The sequence below is a fragment of the Corvus kubaryi genome, unplaced genomic scaffold, assembly GCF_017639235.1.
Source record: "Corvus kubaryi isolate FWS band 111438036 unplaced genomic scaffold, C.kubaryi_AGA036_p1.0 split3-73, whole genome shotgun sequence".
Taxonomy (NCBI): domain Eukaryota; kingdom Metazoa; phylum Chordata; class Aves; order Passeriformes; family Corvidae; genus Corvus; species Corvus kubaryi.
In genome coordinates, this window is record NW_024582091.1 from 40,647,546 (window position 1) to 40,673,219 (window position 25,674).

At 42.2% G+C, this 25,674-nt stretch overlaps 1 protein-coding gene and 1 long non-coding RNA gene across 8 annotated transcripts in view; both read left to right on the forward strand.

Moving 5' to 3' along the window:
- Window positions 1-6,200: 6,200 nt before the first annotated feature.
- Window positions 6,201-10,517, forward strand: LOC121658835. 2 transcript variants are annotated; one of them, XR_006014066.1, is made up of 3 exons: window positions 6,201-7,049; window positions 7,753-7,932; window positions 8,618-10,517. It is a non-coding gene; the product is annotated as an uncharacterized LOC121658835 (long non-coding RNA). The 2 variants fall into 2 exon arrangements; XR_006014065.1 differs by lacking the exon at window positions 6,201-7,049 and having other exon boundaries at window positions 7,640-7,932.
- A 9,314-nt stretch (window positions 10,518-19,831) lies between these two features.
- Window positions 19,832-25,674, forward strand: part of ZDHHC14 (zinc finger DHHC-type palmitoyltransferase 14) — a 95,862-nt gene continuing 90,019 nt past the window's right edge. For 5 of the 6 annotated variants that reach the window (XM_042016160.1, XM_042016163.1, XM_042016165.1 and 2 more), the window contains exon 1: window positions 20,482-21,433. In XM_042016160.1, the coding sequence (XP_041872094.1) occupies window positions 21,183-21,433 (251 nt within the window). In that variant the 5' untranslated portion in view covers window positions 20,482-21,182. Of the gene's footprint in view, window positions 19,937-20,481; window positions 21,434-25,674 lie in introns of those variants that run through there. The other variant, XM_042016161.1, reaches the window with a different exon arrangement.

Consider the following 25,674-nt stretch of genomic DNA (forward strand, 5'->3'; position numbering starts at 1 on the left):
GGTGTCAAGATCATCACTGCATCTGATAGAGGAATCCTTGAACCGTGAGAGGCAATTAGATTATTGTGTCTGTTGTATTTTTTTGTGTCTTTGCTGATAACAATCCTATATTTTATTCTCAGGATAGCTTTTTGAGTTCACATCAGTCAAGACATGACTTTCTTTCAAATTTTTCCAGACCAGGAAAAAAGAGAAGAGAAAGGTATAATGATGTTATTTAATCCTGTTTTGAGCAATGCCAAGAATCTATATTTGAGAGTTAGATAAGATCTGTCTCTATTAATCATTCACAGAGACTTAAAGTAGGGCATAAAGACCGTGAAATCCACTCTGAATAACTTAAAATTCTTAATGTTGTAAATTTTACTTGCTTTTAAAAACCCAAGAGATACTCAGCAGAATTGTGTTCATTTAGGTTACAATATTAATCTCTTCTTGCTGTATAATTGACTGTAATATAATGTTGTCTTTCCTTTTTATTACAAAAAACTTGGTGAGCCAAAAGCAGACAGTGGGAGGGAAGCAAAGTTTTCCACTTCAAAGGATGTGTAAATCTTCACTTCTGATGTTATGGTTAGGAATTTTATATCAACCCCTGGGTTTTAATGAAAAATTGGTAACATGGTGCCTCTCCCATGGGAGTTCATATTATTGTACAATATTGGTGAGGGAGGAGTGTGGAGAGTAAGCAAGAGCACCAGGAAGAAAGTAAATTTTAAAATAAAACCGAAGAAACAAATTAGCATAAGAATATTCCCTAAGAGATTTTTATAACCCTTGCAAACACGTGGTATTGCTGCCAATAAGCAGCTCTATCACGAAATAGAACCCCAGTGTGCAAACTTCTTAACGTAATGCTGTGGGATATTTCAGTCCTGGCCTGTGTATCTCCTGCCCTCCTTCCTTTCCGGTGCAGGACTGCACAGGAATACCTGGCCTTCTCCACTAACAGTGAGTTCCACTTGAGGATCAAGCTTGCAGTTCAGGTATTGAGAGGCAAAGAAGCTAGTGGATAAGCTGGCTGGGACATAATACAGGCACTAATTCGATATATTCACTAAGTTACCCGTCTGATTATATAGCCAAAAATCTTGAGTGCCACTGCAAAAAATGTTTGCACCTGAGACACAGAATCCTGTTTGGAGTTTGAAAATCCAATTCAAAACAGAGAAGAGGTTGATTGGAATACTGGTTAAACTGACATGTTCAGTAACTGAGCTGGATTATGGAAAAGAACTTGGGAAAGAGCCAAGTACTGGTTTTGGAAAGAGAGACAATGCAGCAGTTGAGCTACCCTTTGGCTCTCAGGAGAGCTGAGCTTTATTCTCTGCCTGACTCACTGGGGTCATTTCCTCAATTTATGGCAGCTTTGATATTCCTGAAAGCACCATGCAGCATCAGCACTGTGTACGGGCAGGGGCATGAAAAAACCAGTTACATATTTCCAAACAATTTTCTGGTCGATTGGACGAGAAATTGCAGCTATGATTGGGTTTCTGCAGAAACCTCTGTTTTTACAATTAGCTGGTTACTGTTGTGCATCTCCTAAGGATCTGGTGGCTGAAATTCCCATGTTGAGAGTCTGTCCTCAGGTCTCTTGTCTCATACTGCAGCAAAAATCTGGTCATCGAATAGTGATGGGTAGACTTCAATCACATAAAAACTGACAAAAGGCAGTGCTCATTTGTCAAATGTATGCATGTCCTGGGTTGCAGTGTATTCTATCACCATCCTCATGAGGTGTTGAAATCAGGTGGGGCAGTGTTTCCTTGCCTCCTCCCCCCAGACTATCTTTCTGTTAATTGCCCATCATTGTCCTGCCGCCTGACTCAGAGATAACTCCCTCCGGACTATCTTCTGTTAATGAGCCTAATCAACACTTGGCCTCATGACTCATTACCCCATTGTGAGATGCTCCACCCAGAGGGAGGAACCAAGCATCCCATCGTGGATATAAGCTGAGGCTGAACACCAGAGACAAGGCCTTTCCACTGGATTTCCAGAGGAGAGGAGCTACACAGCCACCATTGGACTTCTTGAGGAAGAACAGACTCTTTTACTACAGGATCACTGCTTCAGAGGACTGCAGCCACTATTCTACCAGACTGCTACCACCACCCTGCCTAACAGGGTGTCAGGTTGTACCTTGACTCTGTCAGTTTGACAGTGTTTTCTTTTACCTTTTATTTTTCCTTTTATTTAATTTCCATTAAATTGTTATTCTGACTTGGTGCCTCCCACTGGTTTGTTTTCAAACTAGTACAATGCACAATTGTGAAGAGCCTTGCACTGGAGAATCAAAATACATAAAAAATGCTGGTTGAGCTGTCTTCGCACACTTATAAAGGGGTATTTTTTGTTTTGGAGGTGATGAGGAGATTAATCATTTTGCGCAAGGTTCTGCTGTGGTTCTGCAGCAAAGGCAGGAGCCAAGAGGCCAGATCTCCAGATTCCCATCCACCTACCCCAGCCCCAGCGATGCTTTTCTAAACTGCAGCTTGCTTATACAGAATATGCAACCCTCTTCTTTAATTTCACTTCTCCATTTGGTTATTCAGCAGTGCATGTGAGGCATAACGTTGGACAAGACTGGGTGTTCCAGCATGCTGCACAGACACCGCAGGGGCATTGTTTGTTATGGCCACAGCCTGGCCACGTTTCGGTGAATGGCAGAAGTCCCGTTTGGCAATCTGGCCTGGGTTTCAGTTATATATCCCCAATTAGCATTGTGGATGATGACACTATGGCTGGTCAGAGGTGCACTACAGGTTTCAGACCAGCTGATAACCTATCAAGGCTGTCACGTGCCTTGGACAGAATTCAGGTGAGGCTGCAGAGATGAGAAAACTTACAGAGGTCTTATATGCCTGTATCCACTTGTTTTCTGTTCTTATCCTTTACTAAATTACATGTTTTATTACCTGCTCAATGTTTATAATACTCTCTTTTGGCAAGTAAAATATGCCTGTATCTGTTTGGCTTTGCCCACATTTACTAGAGAGAAAAATCACAGATCCCTTCCCAAATCCTGTAATATTCCTACTATCTTTAGAGACCTAGCAAATATGTTTACAAGTTATTTTTTAATTTCACTGCGTACCACATCTTTAGTGGTGTTAGTATGTGTTTTATTATAGAACTTTTAATAGTTACTTTGCTGTACCATATTAGAAAAATCTCCTCCACTGTCCAGAAAAAAAAAAGTATTTCTGACTGAATTTTTTAAAAAAGAAACAACAGAAATTAATTATTACTTCATGGTGTCACTAGAGCATGGCCTGGTACTTGCGTCTCAGCCACTTTTACTGGATGCTGCAACCTGAGGTAGCAGCAGGAATCCTGAACCACTAGACCAGCTGACTGGGTTCTGCTGGGTGACAGCCTGGGAGCAGGATTTTCTACAGAGAAAATCTGCTCCTGGCCCACATGGCCAGAACTGGAAACCTCCAAAATTATGGTTGGGAAGACAAAGGAGGCCTCTGAGTGACAGTCCAATCCACAGAGTTGTCCATCCTGTGTGTTACCTGCTGTGGCTCTGAGAGATGATTTTGTTGGCAACTCAAACAGATTCCCACAAGGACAGTCAGGCTCAGATCACACTGCCTGGAGAGGTTTTACAGTTTCCTTTCAAGAAAGATTTCATGAGGATAAAGCCATGAGTGAGCTGCTCTGAGCACAGAGCTTGAGCCTGCTTTGGGAAGGAGGTTGGACTGAGACCTGGATGTCTGGTTTGACTCCACAAATATGTTCATGGGCAAGGGTAACTAAAAGCTTGGCTCTGATGTAAGACCCCACACCATGGTGGCTGCAGGGTGGGAGGGATGCACTGCTGGCATGCACCCCTGGGCAGCAGAGGATCCCGTGTTCAGATGCTGCTGCATGGCATGTGCCTGTGGGAGAGCTGCTGTGCCTGCCCCATGCCACTGGCCATGCTCATGTGGCCAGAGACACCAGTTTGGGAACCCTCAACAGTGGCATGTGCTGCAGAGGAAGAAATTGGACTGGCATTTCATTTATTGTGAGGAGGTTGCCAGTATAAACTCGACTCGTGTATGCTAATAGTACGTCACCTGCTGAGAAAGCCAACTGTAAAATTAATTGTCAGGAATACGAGATGTATATTTTTCCTAATTGGCTTCAGTGCAATTCAGTGCAATTATATCCAAAGTCATTCATAGAGCTTAATTGCTATAGTTTAATATTACAATTTAAAAAGGCCTGGAAGAAGAGCTAGGTTCCTGATGAATTATAATTATCACTTTGTGTAGATGGGTGGAAAACATTTTGAATTAAATTAGTCTTGTTACATAAATTAATATTGTGATCTGGATAAAGCACTTCTGATTTCACATCTAAAATATTTTTAAGAGCACTAAGTTTGTGCCAGAATTTCACTTGGCAGGTCAAACTGTCTTTTAAAATTACTTGACTTTTCAGTAGCATCTTATCATAGATTTCTGTATTGAAGATGTTTGGCAATGATAGAATGATTCAGTGGTTGGGCAGCAAATAAAGTAAAATATAATAAAATAAAACTATGCAACTAGCATAATTTCCTAGTTCTATGAGCATGGGGGATTCACAGTCTGAATGACAGGTATTCATAGCATGACTGTCACACATTTTCTTCCTGTATTAATTTCATCTCCGTCTGAGGGTGTTTGCGAGACACAAACCTCTAATCTAATACTTTGAAAACAGGAAAGCTCATTAGCAGCTCTAGGGAAGGGAGTGAGATGGGTGAGGAAGGTGCAGGTCATTAAAGGTTTAAAAGTAAAGGAAGTGTGAAAGTTTTAAGAAGGATTACTCCACAAACAATCTGGCTGTGCTCTGTAAAAACCCAATGGTTTTTGTATATCTCGCATTTCTTTCTCATTAACGAGACCTGCAGTGAACAAAGTAAACAGGCAAATGGAGAGGTGTCAGCTGAAGGTGTCAGGCTGCATGTCAAGGAGTGGGTTATAGACAGTCACTCCCAGATGACCGGCAGCTTCATGGCCTGGTACATGTAGCCCACACATCAGGTGTTGAACACGGCCCTTTCCAGCAGGCCTCCTGCAACATTCAGTGTAAGTTCTCAGAGCAGCTGGAGTCTGTGACTCCAACAGGGTACTTGTGAAGGGCATAAAGTGGGAGGTAGATGGCCACTTTCTGGCAGAAGATAGTGGGAATATTGTGTCAAAACCCTCTGTGCATATGGAAGACTGTCCCTGATTTTCCTGCATGCATGTCCTCTTGTGTATGCAGTACATTACAGCTTACCATATATATCAAAATTTGGCACTACTGTATCTCCCTAAACATTGCATTAATCCATCTGTCTGTCACCATGGTAACAAGGCTCCCTATTGATGACTGAAGAAGAGCTGAACCATTAAAACTAAATGTACACTGTTAAAAAAAAATCAGTAAGCTCACTTGGTATAGCTTACAGAGACACAAATGGTCAAAAATAGACTAATATTTTCTATGCATTATTTTTATAGATTATGTATGTTATGGATCTGAAATAAAGCCTGTTATTAAAATGATCCTTAAATCTGACCTTTGCTTCTTTGTATCTATTTTTTATATAATCTGCTGAACTTGATACTAAAAATTGTGCATTTTTTCAGAAATTTACTAGTTCCATAGTCATTCGTCCCAGAGGATGAAAAGATGAAATTTATATCTTAAAAACACCACATACAAAGCAGATTAGAAATATTGATTAATGTTTTACTGCACATTTTCTTTCTCTCTCTTTCTCTCTTGCTTCCATACTTGTAACTTTGCCAAAATAAAATCAGTAAAGTGCATGCATTCATTAAAGGATCAATGTCTAACTGAGCACTGTTAGTTAGTTGGACCTGAGATTTTTTGAGAATCACAGCATTGCAGAAACTCTGACATGAATTACTGGACTTCATAAATCATTCTTGGACAATGAATTTCCATTTTTTTATTACACTGGCACCATGCATGCTATTAATGGTAGACTTGAGTCTATAATTCTATTAGGCTTTAAAGAGGCCTTTGATTTTAGAGCCGAAATAGAACTTAAAGCTAACAGCTGACTTCTCATCTACTTCTGGGTTCATTGGATGGTGCTTTTGGTTCTCTAGAAATGAGAGGACCAGAGAAAGAAATGGGAATACTGCATTTAAGAACACTTTGTCACATTCACTGATCTGAAAGTATGATTATTCTTGCTTATGTCAAGATTGATACCTGGTTTAAACTATGGCTCTGATCTTATAATAAGCCCTTGGGTCAGGAGGTAGCTCACAAGGATGCTTTATGAGCCCCATGGAATGTTGACAGGTTGGAAGGTCAGATGGGGTCATTGCTCTGTCTGTGCATGGGGATGTGGAGTTTGTACACGTGCACCTATGTTGCATGGGTGTATATCATGCAGATTTTATTAAATCTAATGTCCCAGTGGGCAAACATGGATGGTTTGCCCTGTTACAGGGTATATGAGCCCCTGGTGGACATGGAAGACAAATTGAACCTGGAAGATCAACTTGGTAAAACCAGGAGGCACAGAAGCTACTAAGCAGCCTAGAGTTTCTGAGTCATATCTGACATTTAAAATGCTTTCAGCTCAGAAGAAGCCAGAGAAACTTACAGGTCTGGAGGAAAGCTACCTCCCTCTTTCCTTTCTTTCCTCCCTTCCTCTTCAGGTGGGTGAAGAAATGTGATCCCTTGAACTGATAGAAAAGAGTATTCCTGTCTGATATGAAGCAGACAAGAAAGTAGCAACTGAAGAAGAGTCTTCCTAGTTTCATCTTTGACAGAAAACGAAAGTATAATTCTGAACTTTATAAATGCCAGGGTTGTGGCATGTATTGCTCTGGGTGGACAAAGACATGACAAAATGATCCGACATCAAACGCTTTTGGAGGGCATAAAAGTGGCACTTGGCCATGCAGATGATGGGCCCCTGTGATGTATGCTGTGACCTAATTTGTCTTTGTTCCAAGCAGTACATCACTACCACTGGATCCAGCAGGCCATCCAAAACAGTGGCAGCCACAAGCACAATTTCTCAGTGTTCCTCTAGTGAGGTAAGCTGTCTCAGATTTTAAGGAGATCTTTGTTGGTCAATACAATTTATTCTGCTTTCCCAAATGTTAAAACAACAATCGACTACGTTCCCCTGATACAATTAATTTCAAATAGTTTATTGTATAAAGAGTAATACAGTGCAATAGCATTCCTAAGGATGGAAAGAACTTTGCTTCTTTACTTATAAAATTATAAATTGTAGCAACTTTTAAATTAAAGCTCAAAAGATTGTGTTAACATTCAAAATTCAAAAGCCTTACCTATTAGAAGTTAGTATTCCCATTATAATTATTACTGAAAAAAGAGTATTCTCTATCAAAGAGAGTATTCTTATTTTCATAATTTTTAGAAATCACAACATTTCTCTTTGATTTTTTAAATTTTAATTGCATTTTGCAAGATCTGGACAACATTTTTTTGTCACTCCAGTGAATTCCTTCCTCTCTTGAAAACTCAATCTTGTGAAAATTTCCTTTTCTTCAAAACATGCCATTGTAATAAAAACTTGGTTTGAATCCTCACCTAGCATGGGAGAGTTATTTCCCCACCAGCTGTGTTGTATTTCTGTTCTCTCACTCCCGGTGTAAGAAATTTGAGTGTCTATAGAGGGCGTGCTTCCGCACTGCCGCTGGCTTGGGCTGCTAGTCGTATACGATGGAGTGTTTCTTCAAAAGCTGTCTCGGCACCTTCCCTTTTTAACAGGGACTTACACCCGCTTAAAACCCCATCCAAGGAGGAGCCACATGAGTTCTCTCAGCCCATCAAGCAAAGAACCGGCCCAAGCAGCTTCCAGCCTGAGCATCCCTTATCCATGGTAGCCAAATCCCGCGTTTCTTTTCTGAAGCGGTCTCTGCATAGCAACAGTAGATGGAGGCTTAACACGTAAGTACTTGGGTTTATTTAATTGAAGGGGGTTAATTATGGTGAACTCTTCTACTTGTGAGAAATACTTAGATCTACATGTATTGTACAACATGTTTTTATTTAAAGTTTTCTGCTTGCCATCCATTTTGAGGTGTTCAAAGGCAGGTATTTTCTTCCCTCATCTCAGCTCCATGGCTGGCCTCCTGGAGTGGGAGTAGGGGATGTGGGCTGCCCCCATCTGGTGGGGATATGGAGCTGGAACAAAGCAGTGAGATCCGGTTATCTGCCCAAAAGAGTTTGGGTTTTTTGTTCTTGTGTGAGCCTTTCATGGCACAGGCCTGACCACTGACTTTCGAAAAGAGTACTGCAACTTCTGAGAGGCAGGGGAGGAGCTACTCTTAAGAAGTTTAAGAAGGTGGAAAGCTGTATCCTTTGGGTAGGTTGGTGGAGAGAAGAGATAAACTGGTGCTTTTCATGAATTTGGAAGGAGGTGGGAAAGGAAGTGGGAGGATTGAGGTTTTTTTTGGTCTTTTTGAATAGAGAGGGAACTTGTATTTGTCTTGTTGAGGAGGTGCAGAGGAAGGAAGGAAGTTAGTGCTTTTTTTTTTTTTTTTTTATATATATGTATGAAGAGAACTGTTATGCCCTGTGAGCACTGGTTGGAATGAACATTCATTAAAGTAATGCCTTTCTTGCCCTACAGCCCCAGGTGGTGCTTGTGACTCTGTGTTGTTGCTAACACATATTTGCCTGCCATCCCCGGGGCTCACAATTGCTCAGAGGCAGCAGCAGTGCTGAGACAGATATAGACAGACTGAAAAACAAAATTTTACTGGGCTATTCCACGTTGAAGAGTTCACCAAGCCCTGCATACAGAGATGGTGTGGGATATATCCGGTCACAGGAATTCTCACAGAACATGGAAAATTGACATTCCATGAATCCTGGCAGTCCACGTGGTCAACAAGCTGAGTGCACAGTCCCTCACAACACAGCATGTGTGCAGCTTGGCTGGGTATAGAACTTCATCCAAGATAAAAAAACAGCAATGCCTGAAATAAACACAAGTTTTCCAGCTTTACAGAAGCCAAGGTTCTGCAGTGGAGGAGAGAGTGCCAGCTACCCACTCTGGAAGAGTAGAGAGTTGACAATGACTGGTATTTTTTCTCTTCAGTGTAGTTGTAAGAACTGCATGGATACATCCTGTGGGAATGTGAATCCTGTCTTTTGTTTCCTGCAATGGGGGAGTTTCCTGCAATGGGCAAAGACCTATCAATATTTTCAGTGTTGCTGAAGACTGTGTGGGGACACAAGCTGTGGAGAATGGTTTTGAAAATCTTGAAAACAGGCTCACCTAGGATTTGCTGAAGCTCATCTGTACTAGATGCCTCCTGAATATGCATGGCTGCCCAGAATGCCAGTTCATGCTGAATGGCAGGTGCTAACTCTGAGACAGGCATCTGGCATGCAGAGAGTTTTTGATTATCTGCTGCTTGTTCCAAATACAGACCATAACATGGTGCCACAGGGAATGTTAGTCTTCAACATGCAAAGCATCCTAAGTTATGAAGCTATTGAAAAAAAAAAAATTATATAAGTCTAGAAGTTCTTGCAAGGTATTGAGATGTGATATCTGGAGTTGGTTTATCCGGCTCAGGCAGGCTCAGGAGAGGCCTGAGATGCTGTCATGATTTCTTGAGCTGTTGCACAAGGAGCAGGTAGAGTGGCAGCCAGCAAGCAAAGCAAAATACCAGGAGGTGGGGCGTGTTTGTAGTGTAGGCTGCACAAAGGTTACGGATGTGTGCTAGGCTTATTCTGAGCAACATACTGTGGTTAGAGCAGACAATTGCTGAGCGTTGTGCATAATGCACGACAGGCAGGGCTGTGGTATGCAGATAAAAACAGCGTGGGATGGATTTTGCACTAAAATATGCTCTGTGAGTGTGAAGAAAGGATGAAACCAGTCTGCTAGGAAAGCCCTAGCTTTGACCTGTGTGCCAAAAGCTAGTCTGCGCCAGATGGCCTGGATGAGAATCACAAAAAAAGGGAGGTTAAATTGGGTTCTCATAAATCCCCATGAGCTGCCCCTTCATGCCACCGGTAATTTGCTTTTTGTTAGAATTTCTCTGTGGAAGAAATCTTCCTAATTGCACCTATCTTCAGAAGTGGAAAGAAAATGCAAGTTTTGACAGATAATTTCCCCTTACAAGATGTTCCTTCTGAGTATGGTATACCTAAAATTCCACCTGCAGTTTCTCCACGGGCAGTGAGTGCCAGACTTTTCCCCCTTGATGTCCTCTGTCCCTAGTCCTCAGCTCTGAGTAGACACCTGCTAGCTGAAGCTTCAGCCATCAGCTTTACCAAGTATTCACCGTCTCTGAGGCATCAAGGGCTGATGCTGTTTGCGTGAAGGACTCACACTCCTCATGGGTGTTTGGAGACTTCATTTTTCTACATGTAACCCCACTTTATACATTTTTGCATGTAAATATTTATGTTTTTATCTCAGAGTTTAAAATTTTTTTCCTGTTTTATTCCCTCTGGTATTCTGTACCCACACTCCTTTTAATCAAATAAAACATACCAATTCAGAATGCCCTCAAGACTAATCTTTGCATATTATTTATTGCATGAATAATTTTCTCTAGAATTCTGAATCGTTTTCCTGGATTTGCTGGTTACAGTTTTATTGGTTTAAGACGTAATTATACTCCAGACTGCCATTTGCTCATCAGAATTCATTTATATGAATGCTAGTAGATTAGTACTAGAGTTAGATTAAACTAACCTTACAAAAAATCAGATTTATAAACTCATTCTCCTATTGTGGTGTAAAAAGCATATGTTCTAGAGTATTTACAAGTCGTTCTCAGAACCCTGGCCAAAACCTTCTCTTGACCATACAAATAATCCCTTAGCTTTTCTTAAAAGAAATTCTTGATTTTTTTTAGAGAATAATTATTGGTTAAAATAATTAAGGTTAATAATCTTACAGGAAATAATAGAAAAAGGTCTAATGACACCCACATGGACATATTTGATGAAGACAAACTTCTGAGAACACTTAAAAGTGAGCTGTCATGTTGATTTTAATATGGAATATGCATTTATTAAGTGAAAATCAGATTTCCATCAGAAGATGTTGTACTGGTAGCAGAAGTAGTTGCTAAAACTCTGCTGCCATAAACATACCTAGTTGGGCACACACTTCTGAGCAAAGTCCATCCACTTAAGTGTTCACAGAAATATCAGAATGATCATTATAGTAAAGGCATGAACAAAAATAGCAGAAAAAATGGTTTTGTTGTATGCCTCTGACCACATTTGTGTATGATCAGTATCATATTTCTGTTGATTGTCAGACTCCCTTTCTCTACCGCAGTGTTGTCAGCCATATGATTCATGAGTCATTCTAGTCCTTTGTATACAGAGCTCATTGAATATTCAGATTCCACAGAGTACAAATTACCAAGTAAATGAACTAATTTTTTTCTCCTGTTTGCTGAGGGGGAAGGGAAGAAACCCAGGCTTTCCAAATTAATTCAGTCATTGCAGTGCTGCACCCCTGAGCAGTGCTCCTGGCTTATTGTCCTGAAAACAATAGCTCTGAGAGGTGTAAAATGACCTGTTCTCCCTTATTCTTTTTACTCGTTGTTTTATGTCAGGAAGGTGGGAAAGAGCAGTAGGTATGAAACCCAAGACCAACATTGCTGTTTGCTGAAATAACCTATATGCAGTGAGGGAGGGCAGGTCTAGAATAGACACAAAACCAAGTGGAACTCAGGAAAAGAAAAAAAAGTATCAAGAGAAAAGCAATGATATAATACTAAATCTTCCCAGTTAATGATGCTGAATGTGACAACGAAGAGATTTTCAAAAACAGCTCTATTTTTAGATGGCCTAGTTAAGTGTTTAATGATGCAGGTAGCCCCACTCTGTGGTTTACAGAAGTCTCTAATTGCCCAATTTCTCCAGGAAAACTATTATGTATTTTGTGTTAATCCATATACGCACACATCACGGATGTGACGTGTTCCACTGACAGCAATGGGTGGTTCTTCTGCAAATGCTCAAAATGTGTAGTCCAAAGCAGTGAAACAGCCCACAACTATATTATGAAGAAGGCTTTTCTCAAAATGAGTGTCATGCTCCCACATAGGCTGGATGGAGTCACTTTCTTGCACTCCACAGCAAAGCATAAGTTCCTACTTTCCCACAGTACTGTGAGTGGGTGTTTACTGAGGCAGCAGAGAGGAGAAAGAAGAGGTATAAGGAAATATACACAGAGGGGGGCAAAAAAGGTTGTATATGAGATAAACCAGAGCATATTTGCAACTGTTGTTTTGTCAGCCAGAAGTACAGTTCCTTCTACAGCCTCAAGCAGGAAACAGGAGGGAAAAAGAAAACCCGTAAAAGCGGTATTCTTTTACACAGGAGATACTAGTTAAAGAACAGTACCAAAACATTTTTACTATGTTAATTGGTTAATTAAAATAATTGTAGTTGACAGCATCCCTTTAATTGCATGACCCTTTGTAGGTGTGTATTTTATTATTCTTTGTTTTGTTTCCTATGGGAACAGACTTAGGCAATTGTTTAAAGTGTCAGTTGGACTTCTCTTCACAGAGAAGAATTTGAAAGTTGCTCAGCTGAATGGGAAAGAAAATAGAAGCTTCGAGTTTAATTATATTTTTTTAAAGTTTCTACAAAATCAATGAAAGAAAGACAAATTGATTTAAAGTACTTGGGCATGTTGTACTCGAGCAAGTCATGATGAGCTGGCTTATCTAACAGCCCATCACTACGGGCTGCGAAGGTCCTGCTCTCCCTTCCTTTTCTGTCTTTAAGCTGCATCTTGTGTCCTCTCATGTTTTGCCAGCTCTTGGCATCCTATGGAATGCCTCCATGACCACATCTGGTTGAGCCCGAAATTCAGTGGCAGCCTAGGCCAATCTAACTGCTGTCTACAGTCCTACTCTCTGCTCCTTTCTTTTATATGTATTCAAATTTATATCATAGATATTTTTTAAAGAGGAAAGCTCTTTCCTCTTTCACTTCCATTTCCCTGGGCAATGTATTCCTGCCCCTCCCTTGTTGCAGTCTTTTGTCACGTCCTTTGCCAAGTCATTTCAGCATGATAAAGCAGCAGAAAATTAACTTGCTGAAAAAGAAAAAAGTGAATAGTTTTTTATTTCTACTGATATTCTTGTACCAAGACAGCTCTGCAAAACATCCAATAAGGTGTGGTGAGACTGCAAGGGAGAGGGTGGAAGGATCTGAGGAGAGGACAGGGCAACTGCCACCCTTCACTGCTAGTTCAGGTGCAAGGAAATGTGGAGCGAGAGAGGCCTCCCTCCCTTGGTGCTGGTGAGCTTCGAGCTCTGCTCAGCACTCACCCATCTTATGTCACTTCACTTTTGGTCATGTGGTGGCAGCCAGCTGGCCCCTGGTCAGCCTGAGTGCAGGCTCCCATTAGCCACAGTACGTGGTGCTGGTGTCAGGTGGGGAGCGTCAGGAGGAGCCCGGGGCACAGTGAGGTGGGTGTGATGGGGAGAGGAAATCCAGCTTGCTTCATCCACTGCTCACACTGAGACTTGTCTTGATGTTAGTTGTGCAGAACACAGAGAATGAGGCCCTGCTCAACAGTAGGGAGTTTTGCCATGAAAACACCTAAAAACTGAAAAGCAGTTGTGTGGTAAAGAGTACAAATAGGTATGACCCATTTGTTTATTCAATTTAATTCAATTTGTTTATTCATCATTTGTTTATTGCTCTGAAGTGCTAAGTTCATTTCCCATGCGTATTCCTAAAAAAAAAAAAAAAAAAGTGGTTTTAAAGAGGAAGTCCACTGAAGGAAAACAGCTGGCTTGGTGAAGTGGGATTAGGGTATTAGAATTTTCTGTATAGTACTGGCTGATTAAATGATGCTGTTCTGCTTTAAGCAATGATCAATACAAGGCTCTTCATGGGGAAGCAAAGCATCAAACAAACTGTAATTCACTCCACTCTTTGTGCAGTGAACTCTACTAATCCATGATGGAAGACTAAGGAAAATTATTTCCTGGCTCCAGTGAGGGAACTTTCAATGTGACTGGTAAAACTGGAAAATTTGGGGGTTTTCCTCATGTAAGTGTACTTTCTTGGCCCTTTCTTTTGGCTGCCTCATATTCTGTGTCAGCTTCCCAGAATGAAAGACTTTTTTCTTTCCTTCAGTCAATTTAGAGCAAGACAAAATGTTCAATAGGCTTAAAATAGCACATTGATAACTTCATACAATGCTCATCTTTATTTTTTTCAGTTGAAATTTTAAGATTTTGATGCAGTTTCCCTTCATCTTTGGAAACAGTCACTGATCAAGGAAGCATGGCCAGTTCCAAAAACTTCTGGATTTTAATTGCATTTTAAGGAGAACTGTCAATTTATTCTGCTGGAATAAATTAGAATATCCATAAATTCTGATTTCTATCCAAAGCAATGGAGTTATATGGTAGGAGGCCAAAGTTAGAAGTTGAAAAACTACCAAAATATTCCAGACTTTATATGATTAGGCAATTTCAGATTTTTAAATTACAAACAACTGTGTTTCTAATGCTTCAAAACAGAAAAATAAAAGCCACCCTGATCAAGAGATATGGTTTCAACATGCAGTGGATAAATGTAAATACAAAATTGATTCTGGTCTCCAGAACTTGCCATGAAAAAGCTCTCTGACCTCATCTTGCCTTCTAAACTCCCCCACTGCAGAGAAGTAATATATGTTACACTTTGTTCAAAGGCTGTACAATAAATGACTAGTCACCTTGGTCTTTCAAAAGCAAGACTTTAGAGACACTTAAAAGCTTTTTGGACCTGCTTAAGTTGATCACATTGCTGTAGTAAAAAACTATTTTTTTATTCTTTAGAGAGTGATTCTGATGTGCATTCTCACTCTCTGTTCCTGCCAACTCCTATGTAATACTTCTAGTTTGCACAAAACCTTTTTTAAGGAAATTAAGTATTTTCACAAAATGAATAGCTGGTAAGGCTCTAAAATTATGGCAGGGAGAGGCAACTTCTGAAAAACAGCACAGAAAAAGGAGAAAAATATTTGGTCAGAAAAACAGGTATATTGTAGAAAACTCTTAGGATTATGTGCTTTTAACATTGTAAACTGGCATGTACGATGTACTGTAGCATTCAGCAAGTATGGAATGGGCAAGACACTGTCAGTGTCTTGCATGGCAATGGTATTATTGCTACTTTGTTTGAACTTTTTTCATTTATTTTTCAAAATTAATGGTGAAAGATATGTAAAATGTGCCTAGAAAATGTGTCCACAGCAGTGCCTAACTTACTTTCCATCTGTAAGAATAGCAGGACTTTCAGTTCAATATTTGACACTTCAAGTATTTTAGGTATTTGTTTATATAATCCCACTTTTTTGATTGGAAGCAAAAAGCAATTTGGCAGCGTTGGATATATGGTGTACAGAGATCTTATGTCCAAAATGCTACAGTTTGCTAGTTTGTGGTTTTTTAATCATTTAAATACTTTTCCTGATACTGCTTCCAACACATTCAAGCAGATTCTGCCATGAAGCACGGTACCAGATGTTCTAAATATGTAAGGTGACGTGTCATCAGAGCAAATCAGCTTCCCTGTTGTTTTAAGACTTGCCCTTTAGACACCTCCACACTGTAGACAGGGTAAGAGACAATAATTTCCAGCAGCAACAGCTTTTTCATTAGCACTTGCCTAACAGAAAGATAGTCTGTCTTGGTTTCTTTTAAGCCAGGTAACATTGCTGCATCATATTCATCTTTTGCATGAGATCAACCTGAGTCAAAACAAAGAAATCAGAAGAATACATACTGCAACACAGGATCCTAGAAAGTTTTATGGAGGGAGAATATTTGTCATACCTACTGTAAGATTTCAACTCTTTAGTGCCTCAAACCAATTTTCATTAATGTGAATAAACAATAATAAATGCTTTCAGGAATAACGTTGAATCATGTGAAATACTACTATATTTAGTGCTTTTTGTAGGGGAGTTTTCAAATTGTTTTCAAAAAAACTTCAAAGAGGTATTGACATAAAAGATATGATTAATACTTTTAATTCCAGTGCAATACTAATATTGATTAGGGACTAAAACAGGCTATCAGGTGAAAAGTACAATGTGTAGGACTGGATGATCCTGTTAGAATCAAAGTAGATTCACTATTGAAAATAAAAGTGTGTTTGTTCTCTGAATTTGACTTTTAGAATTATTTTTCCCGGCACTCCTCAAATTCCTGTATGTATTTCTCTCAGTTAATATGCCTGAGGTTCACTTCTCAACTATAATGTCTTAAAACCCAAGGGAAGGACTGTGGCATGAGACAGCAGCTTGAACGAGGTGCTGGTATTGTTTACAAGTGTTTTGCTTTTGAAGAGTGTTTCTGAAATTAGCCTGAGTGCTACCTGTGAAGATAAGCCAACAATGACATTTTTGCATAAACCATTTGCTCTATTCGTGAATGTCTAAAATATTCTGTAATCTCAGGAGAGAACAGTGCCATTTGACATGATACAGTCATTAATATTGTCAAAGCACTGAAGGTAGAGCTCCAGCAATATGCTAATAAAAACCCAATGAAGACTAAAAATGCTTGTCAGTGAACCAAAAAAATTCTGTCAGCAGCGTTCTGAATACATAGATGCTGTATTCATTAAGAAAGAAAGAAAAGTGATTAGCTGTTTATAAAGACCATTTCAAAGAATAAAAAATGCTGTGATATCTAAGTTATGAGATTGCAGGCAAACTGTTGACAACAGGCACTACAAGAGGAGGAGGAGATGGGAAGGAATAATGCAGCAGCATCTATTACAGGTGTGGAAAAACGATGCCAATGCATTTTCATGAGAGATGATATCAGAAACTATTTTTACATCCTGCTGCCAAAGCACTACTTCTTTACACCTTGCAGAGGGAGACACCCCTCCATATTTTTCCCATGTGTCATTAACATTGCCAGAATTATTTCTTTGTATCAATAAAATTGGTTGTAGAATCACCAAGAGAGTGTCTATCAGGCTACCCTGTGTAATTTAGCTACCAAAGTAATTAATTTCCTCCAAGGAAAGGGAAGTTACCCAGTGCTGGTCAGTCGGTCCCTTTGTATCAGGATCACTGTTTATGGATAAAGAATTAGCTTATTGTATTAAAGGGATAAATACTTCATCTCAAAATTAAAAATGAAATTATGAAAACAGAAAACACATTGCCTGAGAACTCAGCTGCAGCCTCACGTGGTTTTGCTGTCTCTCCTAGGACAGCATTCAGCCATGAGAGATGCAGGCGGATTGTAATCAACTTTTTTTCTCAACTTTTTACTAAAGTTTTTCCGTGTGCTTTTGGCTTTTCTGAACAGTGTTGATTCCTACCACATGTCCCAAACTAGTCCATTCTCTATAGCTTACACAGCTCTGCTAGTACATTGCAAAACTTCGAAAGATGAATCAAAATGAATCTTTTTAGCACTGTTTATGCCTGCTTATCCCTAGCAGATCATAAAATTATAGAATCATTTCGTTTGGAAAAGACCTTTAGGATCATTGCGTTCAACTGTAAACCTGGCACTGCCACATCCACCATGTCCCTAAGCACCACATCTACAGTCTTTTAAATACCTGCAGAGATGCTGATTCCAGCACTTCTCTGGGCAGCCTGTTCCAATGCTTGGCAATACTTCTAGTGTATAAATTTTTCCTAATATCCAATCTAAACCTTCCCTGGCACAACTCGAGGCCATTTCCTTTTGTCCTGTTGCTTGTTATTTAGGAGAAGAGAACAACCCCCACGTGGCTACAACCTCCTTTCAGGTAGTTCTAGAGAGCAGCTCACTCCCCAAGTCACCTTTTTTTCCAGGCTAAACAATCCTTGCCACTTCAATTGCACATCATAAGGTGCTCCAGACCCATCACCAGCTTCATAGCTCTTCTTTGCATGCATATGGAGAACATACTAGGCAGAAATAACAGCAAGCAGCTTTGAGAGTGGTTCTGCCTTAACTGTGGGAAGCCTCCCTGGGTTTTCCCTGCCACCAGTGCCAGTGTGAGAAGGGCTTGGTGAAGGATTGCATTCATGGAAAGTGTGTCCTTCATGGCTCATATCTTTCTGGGATGTGTAGTACTTTCTGGGATGTGAAGTCAGGACACAGTGAGGGTCTGTACAAACATGTCAGCATTGGTGGACAAGCCTTGTACTTCCAGCAGTGTGCCCATGTGGAAAAGAAGGCCAGTGGCCGTCCTGGCCTGTATCAGGAGTAGTGTGGCCAGCAGGACCAGGGAAGTAATTCTTCCCCTGTACTTGGCACTGGTGAGGCTGCACCTTGAGTTCTGTGTCCAGTTCTGGGCCCCTCAGTTTAGGAAGGATGTTGAGACTCTGGAGCGTGTGTGGATAAGGGCAATAAGGCTGGTGAAGGGTCTGGAACACAAGTCCTATGAGAAGTGGCTGAGGGAGCTGGGGTTGTTTAGCCTGGAGAACAGGAGGCTCAGGGGAGACCTTATCACCCTCTACAACAACCTGAAAGGAGGTTCTAGCCAGGTGGGGGCTGGTCTCTTCTCTCAGGCAAGCAGCAACAGGACAAGAGGACACAGTCTTAAGCTGCCCCAGGGGATATTTAGGGTAAACATTCGGAAGAAGTTCGTAACAGAAGGGGTAATTGAACATAGGAATGGACTGCCTAAGGACGTGGTGGAGTCACCATCCCTAGAACTGTTTTTAGGAAAAGACTGGATGTGGCACTTTGTGCCATGATCTAGTTGACAAGACGGTGTTACATCACAGGTTGGACACGATGATCTCAAAGGTCTTTTCCAACCTAGCTGACTCTGTGATTCCAGCAGCATCATGGAGCCTGTGGATGCTGCCGGTGGAGCAGTGAAGCACTGGCGTGCAGGAGGAGGGACGGCCGCGCGCTGGCCCAGCAGCGGTGCAGTCGAGCACTTCGGGCAGGTGGGACAGGAACCACCTCTCGTTATGCCGGGTGACCCGCAACGCGGGGGGGCTGCGCGGCTCCCGACGGAACGCGGTTCCAGCGCCGGCCCTCCGGCCTGACTGGAAGACAAGCCCGGACATAGGTCCCCGCCGCGGGGGAGGGCACGCGGGGCTGCCGGGGAAAAGCGGGGCCGTGCATGGGGCGACGGATGCGGGGCACGGCCAGACCGGGCCGGTCCGCGCGGAGTCTCCGCCCACCGAGAGCCGCCGGGGCAGCCCGGCCCCGCCCTGCCCCGCCAGGACGGCTCGGAAGGCATGCTGGGGCTTGTAGTCCCGCGCGACGCCGTCCCGCCTCTGGCTGCGAAACTACAACTGAGGGAAACTACAATTCCCGGCGGGTGGAGGGGCGTGTCTCGAGTGCCGCGTCCGAGTCCGCACGGGGAGGGGGCTGGTCCCGCTAGGTCGGGCCCCGCGGGTGGGGCTTCCCCGTGCCCATCGTTGGCTGGCGGGACTCGCCCGCCCGCGGCCCGGCAGCGAGAGCGGGGCAGGACGCGGCCACCGGCCGGGGCTGGCGGCATACACCGCTCGCGGCTCAGCGGAGCGTGCGTCGGGGTCGGCGAGGGCTGAGCGGGAGACGGCGGCAGCGGGAGCGGGGCTCCAGCGTGGACACCCGCTGCCCGGCTCGCTACCCTGCGCCTTCAGCCCGGCCGGCGGGCGGCTGCCTGCGGGGAGGTAGCGATGGAGAAGAGTTAGTGCAGTCACCGCGCTCCAGTGGCCGAGGAGAGGGCCGGGCCGGGCCGGCTGGTTGCGTGGACCTGCTGCCCTGTCGCCGAGAAGCGGCTGAGTGACCGGCCGAGGGCGGCGGAGGGTGCGCGCCTGTGTGGTCCCGTCCCCCGCCGGCTCCTCCCGCGGGCGGGCGGGCGGCCGGCGCTGCGGTGGTTACCGCCTCCCCCTGAAAATGAAGAGGTGGTGGCAGCTGCTGCTTCGGGGTCTGGCTGCCGGGGGGAAACCTGGATAGAGGCTCCTAAAGAAGGGTGAAGAGAAAGTCGCCGCTCTCTGGTTCGCGAAGGGGGAAGCCGGGCGTTTTTCTCACCTTGCTGCGGGGCCAGAGCACAGCGAAGCCAGGGACGCCGGCGGGGAGCCGCTCCTGTGCGCCGGAGGAGGGGGCTGGATGCAGGGGGGGGCCCGGCACCGCCGCGGGCCGTGGGCGAGAGCTTGCGGCGGGGCGGGGTGCGGGCGGCCGCGGCGGCGCTGAGCCGGGCGGCGAGGATGGTGCGGGGAGGGAGAAGTCCTGGCAGAGATCTAGCGGCGGCCAAGCCTGCCTCTCCCCTGCCTCCCAACCTCCCTCCCGCGGGGCCGAGGCGCTGGGGAGCATGAGGCGGCGGCGGGGACCTGTTGTGTAGGGGGAGGCACGGGTTGAGCGGCGCGGCGGGCAGGGAGGATGAGGAGGACCTGCTCTCGAGGCGCTGGTGTCTGTCGGCCACCGGCCGTGCCCCGGGCTGCCACGGGCTCGGGAGAATCCCTTCCTGTGGAGTGGTGACAGGGGAGCTCTGCGCCCCTAGGTCTGCGCGGAGCGGCGGCCGCTTCCCGCTGGACTGCGGCTTCAGGAAGAGGAGAGCTTGAAGTGTTCTTCGGAAGCTGGAGTTGCAGCCTGGTTCCTTACTTGCCTTTTTTTTTCTTTTTTTTTTCTTTTTTTCTTTTTTTTTCCCTCCCCTCCCCCTTAATGATTTGTTTCGCGTGTCTCTCGAGGGAACGTCTTAAGAATGATCATTTTTAGCAGTGGAATCTGCTGCGCAAAGGAGGATTATAACAAATCTCTATGAATGATAGACTCGATTGCTAAACTTTGCCTTGACCAACCTTCTGACCCTCGGAGAAAACTCTCAGGGCGTGCGTGGGAAGGAAAAAACCTTCCCATTTGAAAATAAACTTGATAAAAAAAGACTGATTTTTTTTTTTTTTTTTGAGAGCCTAACTGATTTATAATTTTTTTTTTTTTTCTTTTTGTCCTGTTTTGTGATAAGTTGTTTTTAAAAGGATTGTCTACGTGGTTGTTTTGTAACTGGTGGAGGAAGGAAGGATCCCTCTCAAGCGTTTCTGATATGACAGCTTTGGTTTCTGAAGAGTTAAGTGATGTTTGCATGATACACCTATTGCTAGTCTGGTAGCAGACTTTTCATCATTTTATTTGCTTTTTTTATTAACTGGGGCTGGTGGAGAGGGCTCTCTTGGTCAGAAGAATATTTGCACATATATATTTGTATATATTTTTGGTGGGGTTCTCCCCACGTTTTACTCTTTCTTGATGACTCCTGGAGGTGGTAGTGGGCCCATGAAAGACTGTGAATACAGTCAGATCAGCACACACAGCTCTTCGTCTCCCATGGAGTCTCCCCATAAGAAAAAGAAATCAGTTCCCAAGAGAAAATGGGAGGTTTTTCCTGGAAGAAACAAATTCTTCTGCAATGGGAGGATCATGATGGCTCGACAGACTGGAGTCTTCTACCTGACTCTTGTTCTCATCTTGGTCACCAGTGGACTCTTCTTTGCATTTGAGTAAGTGGCTTTAAAGTCTTTGTATATTCCTTCTCCTCCTCTAGTTACTTATTTTCTGCCTGAAAGCAAAATTAACATTTTTTATTTAGGAGAGAATGCTGACTGAATTCTGCTAATACTGGTTTATATAATTGAAAATATGATCTGATAAGATGCTGAGGGGTGCACAATACAGTTTGGGTTTTCATACTCTGTGGAAAACTAATGAGGATTAAGGTTGAAGAGCTTTTATACCGCAGGTTTCCAGCTCTTGCTGGTGGTGTTGCAAGAGGAGTGTAAAACAGCAGGTTTGGGATGACTAGGAAATGGTGAAGCTCCTTGTCTGTCAATTACTCTGAGAGTCAAAACTGGCACATGCAAAAATACTGATCCTCTGTCACCGAACTGAATGCAAGAAAAGCAATACTTTTCATTCGTTTAGGAATCAGGCATGTTGGTTTTTTTTTTCCCCTCTTGAAATCATTTAATAGCTTGTAGATGGGAATTCGAAATGAGAAGAAAAAAAATAAGAGCTGTACAGTTTTGCATGTACGTAGCTTTCCACCACTAGGTAACAGCGTTACTTTCTCTTTGTGATGGTAACTTATATGTGAGTTCAATCTTAGTTTAAGCTCTATTTGCTGGAGGTTTGAACTCTCTATTTTCTAAGCCAGCTTCTGGTGTCCCTCTAGGGCTTTTTTTTCTCTGTTGCTCTGGAGTCCTTTTCATCTATATAAAGTGAACACACAGCGACAGCAAATCAAATATACTGATTTTTGCTCTTATGTTGTAGTAGTTAAATTAACTACACATGGCAGTAAAGAATTAGGCACTTGATATGAGCAACATACTGTGGCTTTTATTTACTTATTTTTATTTAGGAACCAAGTACAAAGAAGTTTACACTGCTAAAACACTTCCTATAAAAATAATTGAGTTGTCTTAAAGGTTTAGTGCTACTTTACCTGCTTTAAATTATTGTACTTGTGGCAGGATAATATGTTCAAGTTACTTTTTTCTGCAAGAAGAACTATTATTTATAACTAAGCTTCAGTGCTGCCTCCAGAAATTGTTTGTTTTGCTAAGCAGTACAGTTGAAAAACAAAGGTCATTTGTTACTTAGTGTCTTCAAGCAAGAAGATAAGGACATTAACAAACTCTAAATTGTACCTGTTAAATGCAGATCATCTTAACAATAGAAGTAGCAGTAAAGAAGGTAAAAATGCTCAGTAGGTAACCAGTGGCTAAATGTATATGTGAGTTCAGCAGATGAATTGTCATTAGTGGGCTCCGGACTACTTTAGAGGGATTTATTAAATGTAAATCTTCTGCAGACATTATGAAGCTGCTTGAATATCATTTGAGTAGTTGAAATAACACAGTCAGTGATGGTATCCACACTGCAAGTGTGTTTACTTTCCTGGTTTTAAAGGGGTATTAAAGGTGTAATCTGATAGTATTGCATCAGGACTGGGTGCTACTCTATTCTGTTTGCCATGATTAAGCTTTTTTTCTATGTGGGCTGACACTTCTGTATGTGTGCAGTCTCATCACCTTCAGCACAGCCTCTGAAGCCTGCTGGACTTCCTGCAGATACTAGAATGTAAATGTAGGATTGAAAGTACAATGTCTTATAATCAGGATTGTAAAACTGATTTATTAAGTCACCATTTGCAATTTATTTATATGTTTTAACATTTTGATCTTTCAGAGATAGATTTTCTTTGCAGCTGCATGATTCAGAACTGCTAGAGCAGGATATGCTGCTAGCTGTTCATTCCCTTCTGATTTCATCACTACTGTGAGCTACCTACATGCTCTACCAGAGTTGAATTCTGCAACTTCCATCATGCCTTTGAGAATATTTGCAGTGTAACCATATGTGATTGACGAGATTTTTAGTCAAGCATCTTCATATATAGTTGGTGCTTATTCTAACTGGCAGTCTTGAAGCAGGGAGGATTCTTGGGCTTTATATAATATAACCATAAATTCTCTGTGTGTGTACTGGTCCTGAGTCATTCTTGTATCACTTTCACTCTCCTGAGGAAAATCAAAGTAGAGGGTGGCAATGGTATTTCATTTTTATAATGATAAGGTAGATTTTGGTCTTTAGAAAGCACTTGCATTGAAAAATTATTACTCATCCTCTGAAGGCTAATTAAAACCCAAATCTAAAGACTGTAAGAATGGTGTTGAGTATGTTTGTGATGTTTAAACTGCAGAGGATTGTCAGTGTTAGAAAAAGAGGGGAGTCTCTTATTGAAGAGTGTTGCTTTCAAGCATTTTCTAGCTGTGTCTATTCCTAGTAGTGTGAAGTTACTATTTATTGATCACTGATGACATCCTGGGTGTTAAGTGTCACTGCCATTATTGGCTGGATATGGTTATGGCGTTCCTCATTAACCAGCCATTTATTGAATATGACAGAAATGTCTTTCAGTCCTTCATGTACCTGTGGAGCAAAGTGGTTTTTAAATGAACATGTGCCATGTGTGTCTGAAATGTAAGGTCAAACTGCCATTGAAGAGGAAGGTACCCTGTATGTTCTTGGAAATGTTTGTTCTTTTTTGCTACAGTGGAAATAAATTATTTTGTTCCCTTTGGTTTTGGAAAGTTGAAAATAGGTACTCATGATTCAGCTCATTCCCTGGTTACAGGCAGGGATGGGGGGAAGTAGGAAAGAGATTACTTTGACAGCTAATTCCTTGGAAAGCAGCATGCTAACGTAAACAGTTGTCCTTCACTTCGTTTGTTCCTTCAGTGTGATTTCCCTCCCTTCCTTCTATTTTACTCTTGACATCCATACATCCAGAGCTGTATCTCCTGTGCTTTGGAATACTCTGCAGGGAAGAAATACGTTTCTCTGAGTCAACAAATCCTACGTCTCCAAAAGCAAACCTATGTCATACATCTTGACCTGTATAGCTTTTGACATTAAGTGATGCCTTTGTAATTTCTGTTTCTTCATATTTATGCTTTTGTGCCTTTTTTCTGCCTACTTTCTCCAGCTCCTGCTTTCAGCTGGTTTTATTCCTTTCTCTCTGTTGACTTTTATCTCTCATATACTCAAAGTGCATCACCACTTCTTCCTTTTATCATTTCACTGTTCTTTTTCATTTTCAAAGAGATAAGCCAGAATTTGCTTAAAAGAAAAACAACAAACCATGAGCTTTCAAGCAGGTAAAATATTTATAAGTCCTGCTTCCTTCCCCTTGCAAAGGAAGAGAATGCAAATAACAAGCAGTTTTATTTGTGTAACTTGTTTATTAAATGTAAAATGAACAATTGCGAGCACTTTTGGGTCCTAAGAGGGATGCTGTGCTGAGTTGTTCCTAAAAATTATGCCTATTTTAAATTGCTCAAGGTGGGACACCACAAATTACTGAATTTGTCTTTAAAATTTGGGTATGTTATTTTACCTTGAAACTTTTTCCTAACTCTAACCTTGAGTTATTTAGCTGTTTTTTCTTTCTTCTTGTAAATTTGGCCTTGTGTTGCATTTTGGTTTTTTCCTTTGCCTTGCACCAGTACCAGACGTATATTTTTTAAAACTATTTAGCACTCATTTATCAAGGTAGATGCATGTAAGGCTTAGAAAACAAATTCCTCTCCCCAGAGCAAAGATAGCATCTGTAACTGAAGGGCAGATCTGTTGCTGTACGTAGCCAGTTCAACCACTGTATTTACATGTATGTAAAGTCCTTTTTTTGTGCAATAGAGGCAGAACTAACATACTTCATGCTTACTGCATTTAGCTAGGTATACATATTCAAAAGAAATAAGAGCTCTTTATGTTTCTGGTCATTTGGGGTACTGTTTCTGTAGGTTACAGGAAAGCAAAATGGAGGCTGAATGACATATTTAGCGCAGTAGGATTTGTGAAACAAACATATTGTTGTTAAATAGCAAATCTCGTGTGGATGCACAAGATCAGGAGTTCCAGAGCAGTGGCAGATGACCTTTGCTATGTTGCTACTGTGAGTTCATGCTGCCTCTGAGCACTCCCTTTCCTCTTGGGCCTTGCTGGGCAGGTAGCAGGAAGGAACATGTCTGCACCTGAGCTGCTTCAGCTCAGGCAGGCAAATTAAACTTCCCATAAAACGTGGGTTTAAGTGAAGAGGCCGACTGAACTGAATTGACTCAGGCACAGTCATGTTTTCTTCTGTCAACTTACTTGCAGGGTGAGTGGCTCTGGAAGAAGGTTGAAGCAGATGGTAGGATGCTGGAAGGGCTGAAGCAGTGCAACTTTTTTCTCTGTA